The following is a 12,972-nucleotide window of genomic DNA, read 5'->3' on the forward strand; positions in this document are numbered from 1 at the left end:
TATATCCAAAGATTCTCAGTTCCCTGAAGGGATGTCTGAGGTTCCATCTGCTGAGGCTGGTTGGGTTTCTCTAACTCCTACAGTGAGCAGCCTCAGCAAGGTGGGCGCAGGGTCTCATCTCCTCAGACCAAGCCCTCTGGCCTTCCCTCATCCCTGCAAGACAAGGAGGACACCATGATGGGGCCTGACCCTTTGTGGGGGCTGTAGCAACCCCTGGGCACTGAGTGTATCTCTGACTCTCTCAAAGCCTTTATTCTGCATTTTCTCTCTCCTAGGAGAGCTGCTTACCCTCAATACCCCTTCACCTTTGCCAGTTCTTCTGGGTTAATTTCAGTTAGAGACAGTTCTTTCCTGTTTGATCTTTGCTGACTCATCTTTTGTTCTCTAAGTCTTGCTTACTCTGGAGCTCAGCCACACTGAAGTCCTTTCTGAAACAAGGAGAATTATAAATAACACAAAACTTCCTCCAGACTGAAACGGAAACCACTCACGGCTCTACGGCAGAAAGAAAGACCACAAAGGGCTCTAAAGGCCAAAGCTGGACCAATACAGGCATCGTGTTCTGTGATCTTAAAGAATGCTCAAGATGTTGAATGTCTAAACCATAATCAAAATTAATGTCCTCAGCCGGGCGGTGATGGCGCACGCCTTTAATCCCAGTACTCAGGAGGCGGATCTCAGTGAGTTCAAGGCCAGCCTGGTCTACAAAGTGAGTCCAGGGTAGCCAAGACTGCAAACAAAAACAAATAAACAAACAAAAATTAATGTCCTTTTGGCTGGGCATGGCAGTGCATGCCTTTAATCCCAGCACTTGGGAGGCAGAGGCAGGCAGATCTCTAGGATTTCAAGGCCAGCCTGGTTTACAAGGTGAGTCCAGGACAGCCAATCCTACACCGGAAAACCCTGTCTCAAAAAAAAAAAAAAAAAAAAAAAAAAAAAAAAGTCCTTTTGAACAAAAAGTAGTTTCACTGAGTGTCTAATAACTGTTATAATTATATCCTTTTATAGCTACTTTAAAAGTATTAGAGTTGATACACTAATATATTGTGGGGCACTGCTGTGACAGCCCTGACCATGTTGTTTTGGGGAAGATTGTGGATGGACTTTGGGACTTTGTACAAAAAAGCCATTGAGGGTTCAATGCTCGGTGAGGCGTTCTGTAGGACGGTGTTCTGCAGAAGGTGGAGGCTTGGCTTGTGAAATTTTAGAGGGAAGTTTACAAGCTCTATTGGGGGCATTTGTTATTTTGAATTTAGATTCTGTGGTCTGGTTAGCTGGGGCTGAAGACTCAACTGTGATTAACAAGATACCAGAACTAATAAAGTGAAACCTTTGCTTTGCGGGAGCTGAGAAATTAGTGGTGGTTAAGAAGAGACCAGCATCACTGAGGTGAAGTCTTCTGGGAAGTGTTTTCTGAGAGCAAACAGAGGTGGCCAAGGTTGTACCTTGTGCAGGCAGCTGAACTTGGCAGTATGAGAGCCACCCAGGTAGTACTTTACTGGTTTGAAGGCATGGAGGTGTCATGGAGAGCTGCTGAGACTTGTGAGACTTGGCACTGTGAGAGGCCAGGAGAGGCCATCGGTGAAGGCGCAACCTCAGGGACAGGTGAAGGACCTGCACTGAAGGGGTCATGCAGAGAAGAGAGCTCAGGGAGGCTACTGGTGAAAGCACAGCCCAGCTGCAGCAGAAGACTCCCGCAGTTTTGGAGATGCGGGTACCATGGGATGACTACCAAGGGCAGCAGCAGCAGTGGAGGGGAGGCAGCCGGAGCCTAGAAGACAAGCTGCTGTGTGTGCTGCAGAGGGCGGAGCTGGAGAAGTGACCTAAGCCCTTTCTTTGAAGGAGTCCAGAAGATCATAAGTGGATCCTATACACTGGGTGTTATTTACATTGTTGGCGTCTGAACACGCTTTGTTCAGACTGTGACCATGCCTTGGTTCTTCTCTCTTAAAGTAAGGAAATATTTACCTTGATTTTTATTTATTTATTTATTTTTTACAGGAGCCAACAATAGAGAGATTTTTGAATTCTTAAGAGATTTTGGACTTTAAAAGAGACTGGATGTGTTAAAGGGACCGAATTCTACTTTCGAGACAGAATTTCTCTGTGTGGCACTAGCTGTCTTGGACTCGCTTTGTAGACCAGGCTGGCCTCAAACTCAGAGATCCATCTGCCTGTGCCTCCCCATGTGCCAGGATTACAGGCGTGCGCCACCTCACTGGTTGGGACAGCATTTTTTAAAAAGTAGATATTTATTTATTATGTATACAGTGTTTTGCCTGCATGTATGCTTGCATGACAGAAGAGGGAACCAGTTCTCATTATAGATGGTTGTGAGCTAGAAATTGAACTCAGGACCTTTGGAAGAACAGCCAGTGCTCTTAACCTCTGAGCCATCTCTTCAGCCCCGGACATCATATTTTTATTTAATTAATTTATTCAGATTAGATCTCAATAGTTTTCCCCTCACTTGTATCCACCAATTTCTCCCTCCCTCCCGCTTTCAGCCATCATAACAGTAACATTGTTAGCTTAGCAATGTGAGATTCCAGGTGGCTTGGGCTTAGCCATCAGAACAATAGCGTTAGGCAAGTTAAAAATTGCAGGCTGGAGTTAAAAATTCTCCCCTAGGCTCCATCTCCACCCTGCTCTCGGAATTTACTGCCTCCAACTCACCCTACTTGGAATTTACTACCTCAGACCCCCATCCATCTGAAAGGTCACCTAGTGTTAGCCTATCACTTGATAACTAACCATGGTTGCCCAGTTCTGCTTCTATAAAGGGTATTTACACCCTCTGCTTTTACAAAATGAGGTCTTCCAACTCTTCTGAGCTTGGTGGACTCCAGCATATCGGCTCGATAAAATTCCTTTGCTTTTGTGTTGACTCTGGACTCTGACTCTCAATTGGCCTTCCAGGAATAGACTCTGACTATCCAAGTCAGAGAGTCACAACCTTAAATGTGCACTCAGAATGTTACTAGCTTTATATGAATTTTCCCACCTCTTCCAAGAAGTTAGTTATACATTCTTTGTGTTTTGCAGCTTAGTAGAGCTTGCTACAGTTACACTTGGCATTGCACTGTACCTATTTTTTGTGCACTTGAGGCCTAAGCTTCTGAGAAGTACGCTATGGCCCATTAACGTGTACTTTATTTCCTTATTTGTGACATCTTGTTTTCAATAAACAGATCCTTGTCTCTCAGACCATGGGACCCAAGAGACTCTACTTTAGCTTCTATTCCCTTCAGATCCTCAACACTATTATATTCCTCTTCTTGGGGTCTAGGAAGCACACACAGGAATAGGTAGCCAATAGGAACTGCTTAAGGTTGGGTGACGACCACAGTAGCCATCGCAAACCTTTTCCTTTAGAATGTCTGTCTGCAAGATTCCTACAGGGAACTGGGTGGTGATGGTGATGGTGCATGCCTTTAATGCCAAGGGAGACAGAGGCAGGCGGATCTCTGTGAGTTTAGGCCACCCTGCTCTACAAAGGGAGGCCTGGACAGCCAAGGCTACAAAGAGAAACCCTGTCCTGAAAAAAACAAAAAAGGAAGGAAAGTAGGAAGGAAGGAAAGGAAGGAAGGAAGGAAGGAAGGAAAGAAGGAAGGAAGGATGGAAGGAATAAAGAGATTCCTAGGGAGGGGGCTGCAATTGGGAGGTAAGGTGAACACATTGGAAAAAAAGAAAGGAAGAAAGAAAGAGATTCCTACAGAGCAGGAATCAATGAGCAAGCCTGAACTTTCTTTTCTTTTTTCCTTTTGGTTTTTCAATACAGGGTTTCTCTGTATAACAGCCCTAGCTGTCCTGGATCTCATTCTGTAGACCAGGCTGGCCTAGAACTCACAGAGATCCGCCTGATTCTGTGCCCTTAGTGCTGAGATTAAAGGCCTGTGTCACCACTGCCCAGTTGCAAAAGTGAACTTGCATGCCACGCTTTTTATGAGACATGAGTAAGAGCACAGACACTGTAATATATGCTTTTGAAATCATGTGATCTTTTTTCCTTTTAGGGGCCTAAATAATCCAAAAGCTCTTTTTGTGAAAAGTGCTCACAAAATGCTGATGTTTGAGATGTGTGTGTGTGTGTGTGTGTGTGTGTGTGTGTGTTAGTTTTTAGAAACAAGGTTTCTCTAATGTAGCCCTGGCTGTCCTAGAACTTGCTCTGTAGAGCAGGCTAGCCTCAGACTCAGAGATCTACTTGCCTCTGCCTCCTGAGTGCTGGGATTAAAGGTATGCATCACCATATATTTTTTATTTCCATGTAACTTAATTATTTATACTCATTTACAAATTATATGGATAAAAGTTTTGCCTACATGTATGCCTGTGCACCATGAACATGCCTGGCATCCACAGAGACAAAAAAAAAGAGAACGTCAGATCCCCTGGCAGTTGCGTTACAGGCCGATGTGAGCTGTCACGTGGGTGCTGGAAACAACCCAGGTCCTCTGGAGGGGCATCCAGTGGCTCAACCACCGAGGCATCTCTCCAGTCCCAATTATTTAGACCCTTAATGCCATTCTCTACTAATAAAAACTTTCAATTCTAGCAGATTTCTTTTACACCTGTTGAACTGTTTAACTAGAAGTTAAAAAGCTATAAGAAAATTTCAGCGTGTTGAACTTTGCACTACTGTGATAAAATGCCTGGGAGCAAGAGAAGAAAGGTTCGTGGGCTTGGTACCTGCAATCACTCTTTCATAGAGATTATCTCTGATTCTCCTAAAGGTAATAGTGACTACTGTAGAAGACTGAGGGAAAGCTGAAAGAATACAAATCAGTACACTTTTAGACAATTGTTAAAATTATTAGCATCCTTATAGGGAAACCACCCACCAGGAAATACTTCTTAAAGTCTCTTACTTAGTGTGCTCTGTGGTGTACAGGGCTGAGCTTAAGTAAAAGACTGATCCAGATTTGAAGTAAATCTCTACCCCTGTGTCAGCGAGCTATCATGTACATGATGTTCTGTCTTTTCTTTCCTCAGCTATAAGATAAGGACAGCCCAATTTATTTTTATTTTTATTTTTATTTATTTTTGGTTTTTCGAGACAGGGTTTCTCTGTGTAGCCTTAACTGTCCTGGACTTGCTTTGTAGACCAGGCTGGCCTCGAACTCACAGCGATCCTCCTGCCTCTGCTTCTCAAGTGCTGGGATTAAAGGCGTGGGCCACCATGCCAGGCAGGACAGCCCAATTTATAACAAATGTACATCAGGTCTATAGCTGGCAAAATCTTTTTGTAAAGTGTGGGCAGGAGGGGCGGAGAGAGAGCTCAGCAGGCAGTTAAGAGCCCGTGTCGCCCTTGCCTGGCACCTGAGTTCATTTCCCAGCACCCACACGCAGAAGCTTATAACTGACTCCAGTTCCGAGCATGCCCCACTCTTTACGTGGGCGGTAGGACGTGAACTCAGGCCCTCATGAGGGTGCAGCAAACACTCTTATCCACCAAGCCATCATCTCTTTATTTGGTTTGTTTTTGAGGCAGGATCTCGCTCTGTAGCCCAGGGTCAGTATGCATCCCAGGATGGCTTCCATCTCTCAGCAATCCTCCACCCTCAATTTCCTGAATCCCAGACCTGTAAGTGTGTGGTACATTCAGCTTCCACAGGAACCTCTCACACCAATCAAGGGCGCAATTGGATTAACCGGGACAAGCACACTCCTCGGCACCCTGGCAAGCAAATGCACCTGCTGCTACGGCATTCCAACTGAGGGCCTGCACGGCTATGGCCACCTCAATACAAAATGCTCTCAGTTCTCTTCTGAGCTCCTACAACAACAGTTCCACCATTGTTAAAGTCAAAGACATTTGACTTGGCTTGGATGTGAGTCCCTATAAGCCATGAAAAAGTTGCATATGGTGACACAGTGGTAGACTGTAAACACTATCATTCTAAAAGGAATAGAGAAGAGCAAGGAAGGACTGGCTCGCAGGCCTCCAGGGCGCCTCCTGTCTGGCATGGGCTAATGGAACGGTGAGCTCCAACAAGTGTGGGCAGCCAAGGCACATCTGTCGTGATTTTCTGACTGCAACTTTCCATACTGCTCACATTTCCAAATTCTGGGGTCTCATTACACACCTAGGTTTTAACCTCACAGCTTCATCTATTGCCTTCTCAAGGACTTTCTGCAGAGCCCCCCGACACACACACACACACACACACACACACACACACACACACTGCTCCTCACCATACAAAAAACATTGCATTGGAATCCAGATAGAAACCTCCTGCATCTTGTATGCCTGCAACCAGCACCACATGAACCTCCAAGTCTGCCACTATCTCAAACGACAATTAGAATACCACGGACCACAGCTGCATCAGCACAGACACGGCTGAGCATGCTAAAGTAGACCCCAGGAAACAATCTCCTGGTTGGTCTTATGGGAACAAGGACCCTACAAGCATTGTCTTGATAAGAGACAAACTCTTTCAAAGGACTTACTTTTCAGGCCCCTGAGCTGACCATGGGTACGCTCTGGCCAATTCCTAACACACCACTAAGGCACTGGTCCTAGTGCGCAGTCTCAGTGCACAGTGACGGCTTCCTAATGCCACTGGCCTCTTCGGAAACCATGCCCCTTCCTCATTCTCAACTTTACACTGGTTTTTCTAATCAACTTTTATTTTTTTGGAGGGGAGGGGTTATTTTTCCTCTGGTTTTTTTTTCCCCCCAAATCTCATTTAAAAAAAGAAGAAGAACCACTAGCAATAACAATGCCATAGGCCGAATATTTGGTGGCTTTTTTTGTTGTTGTTGTTTTTGTTTTTGGTTTTTCAAGACAGGGTTTCTCTATGTAGCCTTGGTTGGCTGGAACTCACTCTGTAGACCAGGCTGGCCTCTGCCTCCCAACTACTGGGATTACAGGCATTTGCCACCACCACACCCGGCTCCTTTCCACAGTTCTATCAGCACTCAAAGCATCTGACCTCCTACTGGAATCACCCACTGATACTCAGTGCACCATTCTAGGGCTTTCTAGATCAGATACCCAAACGTTCACATTTCTCCTGACAGTTAATTCCAATTTCCATATAGAAAGGTTTTGTTGGCTAGGTGTGGTGGCACACACCTTTAATTTCAGCACTCTGGAGGCAGAGGCAGGCAGATCTCTATAAGTTCAAGGCCAGCATAGTCTACAAAGTGAGTCCAGGACAGCCAGGGCTACACAGAGAAACCTTGTCTTGGAAAAAAAAGAAAGAAAGGGTTTGTTATGGCAACCACCCCTCTCCTGGTACCAGATTTCTCTATTAGATTTTTTTTTCATTATTCTGACAGACCATCTAAGAAAACAATTTAAAGGACAAACAGTTTCTATTGCTTAGTTTTAGTGGTTTCAATCTATCATGGAAGTGGGTATGGCAAAGATTCTACCGCAGTGGCCAGGAAAGGTAGAGGGAGGGAGAGATAAGGGGAGAGAGAGAGACAGAGAGAAAGAGACAGACAGAGAGAGACAGAGAGAGAGAGGAGAGAGAGACAGACAGACAGAGAGGAGAGAGAGACAGAGAGAGAGAGAGGAGAGAGAGAGAGAGAGAGAGAGAGAGAGAGAGAGAGAGAGAGAGAGAGAGAGTCTAGACTGGTTTACTTTCTCCTTTTTCCCCTTCCATGTCTCTTAGCCCCACAGACTATGCAATGGCATCCATATTCTTTGTAGGTCCTTCACCCTGAGTTAACTTTCTCTAGACCTGCCCTCACAGATACACTTACAATTCTCACAATTGTGTGTCCTAGTTTTATAGGCACTTCTCATCAGGTCAAGCTTACAAGATGAACTTGTGGAAAGTATGATACATTACAACATGGTCAATGGGGTTTTGTTTTGTTTTTGGTTGTCATCTCACTGTGTTGGCTTTGAATTTCTGAGCTCAAGTGATCCCCCTACTTTAGCCTCCCAAGTAGCTGTGAAGAAACATGCAGCATGTCGCCATGCCTGGATCAGCGCACAGCGATGTGAGCCAATGTCTATCCTGCTGAAAACTAAACATAAGTTAGAGAAGAAAGGACATGATTTGAATTTCATTTTTAAAATGTTTTTGGGTTTTCGAGACAGGGTCTCTCTGTGTGAGCCTTGGCCTTGCTCTGTAGACCAGGCTGGCCTCGAACTCACAGAGATTTGCCTGCCTCTGCCTCCCAAGTGCTGGGATTAAAGGTATGCTACACCACCATGCCTGGCTTAAATTTTAAATGATTTAAATAATATTACTTCTATGTAAAGCCTGGCTGTCAAATAAGCACATAACATACCGTCAATGTGTATCATGACAAAAGTAAATGTCTCTCGCTCACTCTTTTATTTATTTATTTATTTTTAAACCAGTGTTTCCTGCCTGTCCTGGAACTCAATCTGTAGACCAGGCTGGCATCAAACTCTCTTGTCTCTGCGTCTGGAGTGCTGGGATTAGATGTGGGCCACCATCACCCAGCTAAATTTCTTTTCAAACAGAGAAACACGTATCACTCTACTGTTTTTGTTGTTTGGGGTGGTTTGACTGAGAAAATCCCCCATTGTCTCATATGTTTGAATGCTTGGTCCCAGTTGGTGGAACTGCTTGGGAAAGATTAGGAGGTGTGGGCCTTGTTGGAGGAGGTGTGTCACTGGGGTGGGCTTCACACCCGGTCCAGTCTTGCTCTCTCAGCTGATGGCCATGGATCCAATATGAGCTCTCAAAGCTACTGCTGCCTGCCTGCTGCCATGCTCCCCAACATGGTAGTCATGGACTCACCCTCTGAAATTGTTAGTAGGGCCCCAGTTAAAAGCTTTCTTTTAGCCAGGTGTGGTGGTGCACCCCTTTAATGCCAGCACTCTGGAGGCAGAGGCAGGCAGGTCGATGTGAGTTAAAGGCCGGCCTAGTCTATAAATCGAGTCAGGACAGCCAAGGTTACACAGAGAAACCATGTCTCGAAAAACAAACAAACAAACAAGCTTTCTTTTATAAGTTGCCTTATTCATGGTGTCTCTTCACAACAATAGAACAGTAACTAAGATCTTCTTGTTTTTGTTTGGTTTTTTGGTGTGGTATTGGGATTGACTCTAGAGCTTCACAAATGCTGGCAAGAATTCTAAACACTTAGCTGTATCTCCAGACTATAATGGTTAAATTTTTAAAGAAAATGTATTTTGCATTGAAAATGATAGACATACCTGGGTGGTGGTGGCACATGCCTTTAATCCTAGCACTTGGAGGGGAGAGGCAGGTGGACTGTTGTGAGTTCAAGGTCTGCCTGGTCTACAGAGCAAGTTTTAGGACAGCCAGGGTTACACAGAGAAACCCTGTCTGGAAAAAACAATATCAACAAAAACACATTAATATCTACTGATGTTAAAATATAATGAATATAGCAAAAGTAATTTCAGTTAAAAAAGATACATTTCATTATAAAACACGAAGTGATTCTTTTAAAAAAACTTGAACATGAGACTTGTCATTTAAATTTACTTACCAAGAGACTCTCTCCTGCCACTCCTCTGTTATTAAAAACCACACACCTAAAAATGAAGAAAGCACTTTGTTATTTTTTCTACACAGTTCTTCCTAATGACATAATACGAGATCGTCTTCCTGACACTATGCTACAAGTTGGATCAGGAAAAAATAGTTGGACCAGGGACGTAGCACAGTTGGTAGAGTCCTAGCCTAGCATGCACGAAGCCCCAGGTCCAATGCCAGCACCACGGGACCTGGTTCTGGCGATGCTTGCCTACGACGCCAGCGCATGGAGAAGCAGCTGCAGGGGGACCAGAAGTGCAGGTCAGTGTTACCTGTGCAGCAGCAGCAAGTGTGAGAGCAGCTTGGGACAGATGGAGATTCTACCTCAAACATCTGCCAAAGCAACAGCCTGAAAAACGCCCATTCTAGGAACTTTGAGATGGCTTAGCTGGTAATGGCACTGGTTGCCAAGCCTGACTTCAGTTGCATCAGTGACCCTCAAGATTTAAAGAGAGAGGGCTGGAGAGATGGCTCAGAGGTTAAGAGCACTGGCCGTTTTTCCAAGGGTCCTGAGTTCAATTCCCAGCCACCACATGGTAGCTCATCACCATCTATAATGAGATCTGGTGTCCTCTTCTGGCACGCAGGCAGAATACTGTATAAATAAGTAAATAAATCTTAAAAAAAAAAAAAAAGATTTAAAGAGAGAACTTGTCCTCTGAGCCCCACACAAGCACAACAGTGTATGTACATGCATGTGTGTGTATAAACATACATACATGCATACATACATACACACAAGTTAATAAATACTAAACATGCCTGTAATATGGTCATATTTTAACACCAAGAAGTAGCATCTTTGATAACTTTCTATAAATGACTACAAACCCTCACTTTTGGCTGTGCTACAGATAAAGCCAGGGACTCATGTTTGCTAGCAAACTGCTCTTACCACTGAGCTATATTACCAGTTCTAAGGAGTTTTAAAAAAAAAATTCTGTATTTGGGTTCAATTACAAAGTTACAAATTGGTCTCATGTTACTTTTTCCTGCCAAAGAGTGTATACTTTACATTTTCTGATAAGCACTTCTCAAACAATTTTAAGTCAAACTTACACATTTTTGCTTTAAATGTATCTTCTCCATTGTATTCATGGTACTGTAAGAGTCTACCCACACACTAGAACCAACTCTTGTCCCTCAAGGTTCAGCAAACAGGGTAACCAGAATTTTTTTTTTAATTAATATTTACTTTAGCAGAGTCTGGTGGTACACGCCTTTAATCCCAGCAGGAGGCAGAGGGAGGTGAATCTCTGTGAGTTCAAAGCCAGCCTGGTCTACAGAGTGAGTTCCAGGACAGCCAGAGTTACATAGTGAGATCCTGTGTCAAGCACTTACTTTATTTTTAACTATGCGTATGAGTGTGTTTCTGCGTGGGAACGTGCACATGAGTGTGGCTGCCTCTGGAAGCTAAAAAGGGAGTCAGGTCCTCTGGGGCAGGTGTCACAGGTGCTTGTGACTTGCAATGTGGGCGCTGGGAACGGAACTCAGGTCCTCTGCAAGAGCAAAAGCACTTTTCACTGCTGAGTTCTCTCTAGGCCTTACAAAATTTCAAAATATCCTTCTTTGTGTATGTGTGGTGGTGGTGGGATATATTTACCATGGCATAAGCATGCAAGTTACAGCACAAGTCTGTTTTTCCCTCTGCCATGCGACGTGGGTCCTGGGGGTGGAAATCATGTCGTTGGGCTTGGTGTCAAACACATACTTCTGCAGTTTCAAGACCAGAGTCTTACCATTAGCAGTACTAAAAATGGCGGAATGGGCCACCAATATGCTACTACATGTGTTAAAATATTTAACTCTCATTTAACTTTCAGTTAACAATTATATATACGATATTACACACATATATAATATAACTATATACACAACTATACATATATCTAGCTATATATAAATAAAGAAATACACACACACACATAAAATTACAATTCTTGAACAAATCTTGACTCCTACCTATATGGGTTCTCATGGATTTAGTGAGTGTATGTGTGTGTATAAATATAATGTGTGTATTTTTTCATCTCAATTAAAATTAATTTTGTTTTTATCTATTTACCTATGCAATCAAGCCCATTTAAGATTCAAAGTTTCAGGCTGGAGAGATGGCTCAGAGGTTAAGAGCACTGCCAGCTCTTCCAGAGGTCCTGAGTTCAATTCCCAGCAACCACATGGTGTCTCACAACCATTTATAAGAAGATCTAGTGCCCTCTTCTGGTGTACAGGTGTACATGCAGACACAACATTGCATACATTAAAAAAAAAAAAAAATTCAGTTTCTTCTTCCAGGGTCCTGTGAGCTGGGATGCATTGATAACCCTACGGAACATGCCTTATTCTGACTCTCCTCTCAGGGTGAATTTTTAGGTTGAGATAAAAGAAAATAAGTGAAAGGTTAAAGATACCAGAAATCAAGCTAAGGAGATGGCTTAGTCCATAAACCAAACAGTCACGTGTGGTGAAGCGCACTTGTGATCCCAGCATCGAGCAGGAGTGACAGGGAGCTTCAGGGCTTGCTGGCCAGCCAGGGAGTCATTGGTGGGCAGGAAACTGTCTCAAAGAACAAACTGAGGAAGACACCTGAGAGTCACCTCAGGCCTCCACATACACGTGCAGACATGAGTACACACACCCACATGCACACGTGCACCCACTAACACAGAAATCTAATGTGAGAAAACATAGAAATATTACATCTTAGTTGGGGATAGTAGCACACGCCTTTTATCCCAGCACTTGGGAGGCAGAGGCAGGCGGCTCTCTCTCTGTGAGTTCGAGGCCGGCCTGGTCTACAGAGTGAGTTCCAAACTAGCTAGGGCTGCACAGTGAGGCTTTTGTCCTCTTAAGAGATGGAGTCTCCTACATGGCCCAGGTTGGTCCTAAACTCAGGTTCGAGCCACTTTCTGCCTCAGCCTCCCAACTAGCTGGCTGACAGACACAGTCCACCAAAGTTGGCTTTTTTTTTTTTTTAATCTTTTTTTTCCTCTAAAAAGAGGAGCCAGACAGACTAGATATAAATAACAGATAAGTTGGCCACGAAGAGCCCTTGCATAAGCGCTCGGCCACATGTGACCTCGAGCCTGAAGCTCCTGCAGAGGTAAGAGCTGCTTTAGAGGGCAAACACTAAGCACAGGCTCAAACGCTTCTGGAGCAAGATGTCATATGACTGCCACGGGCTACAGAGCTAGAGAGGGAAAAGGAAAGATGACTTGCAAATGTGTGCAGAAGCAATTTATCCACTTGGGACCATCCTCCAAACTACACTCTGGGCATGTGAGTCCCCACCCACCCCTCCCCAGCTCCACCCCGGCCCTGGCCTCTGCAAACAGGAAGTCAGAGGGGGAAACTGATTGACCTCTCCATCTTTGCATGGCTGTCACCTTCGTGCTTGGTCATGGGCAGAGGGGTAAGGAAGCATGAAGAAACCGTTTGACCAGCCAGACTGTCCCTCTCTCCCAAGAGCTGT

The 12,972-nt window shown here is 44.4% G+C and overlaps 1 protein-coding gene across 1 annotated transcript in view; it reads right to left on the reverse strand.

Moving 5' to 3' along the window:
* The window catches only part of Abhd3 (abhydrolase domain containing 3, phospholipase), a 52,789-nt gene that overhangs the window by 20,602 nt on the left and 19,215 nt on the right, over positions 1–12,972 (reverse strand). The window contains exon 4 of the mRNA XM_051163299.1: positions 9,454–9,499. Within this exon, the coding sequence (XP_051019256.1) occupies positions 9,454–9,499 (46 nt within the window). The remainder of the gene's footprint in view (positions 1–9,453; positions 9,500–12,972) is intronic.

The sequence above is a fragment of the Acomys russatus genome, chromosome 20 (genome assembly GCF_903995435.1).
Source record: "Acomys russatus chromosome 20, mAcoRus1.1, whole genome shotgun sequence".
NCBI lineage: Eukaryota > Metazoa > Chordata > Mammalia > Rodentia > Muridae > Acomys > Acomys russatus.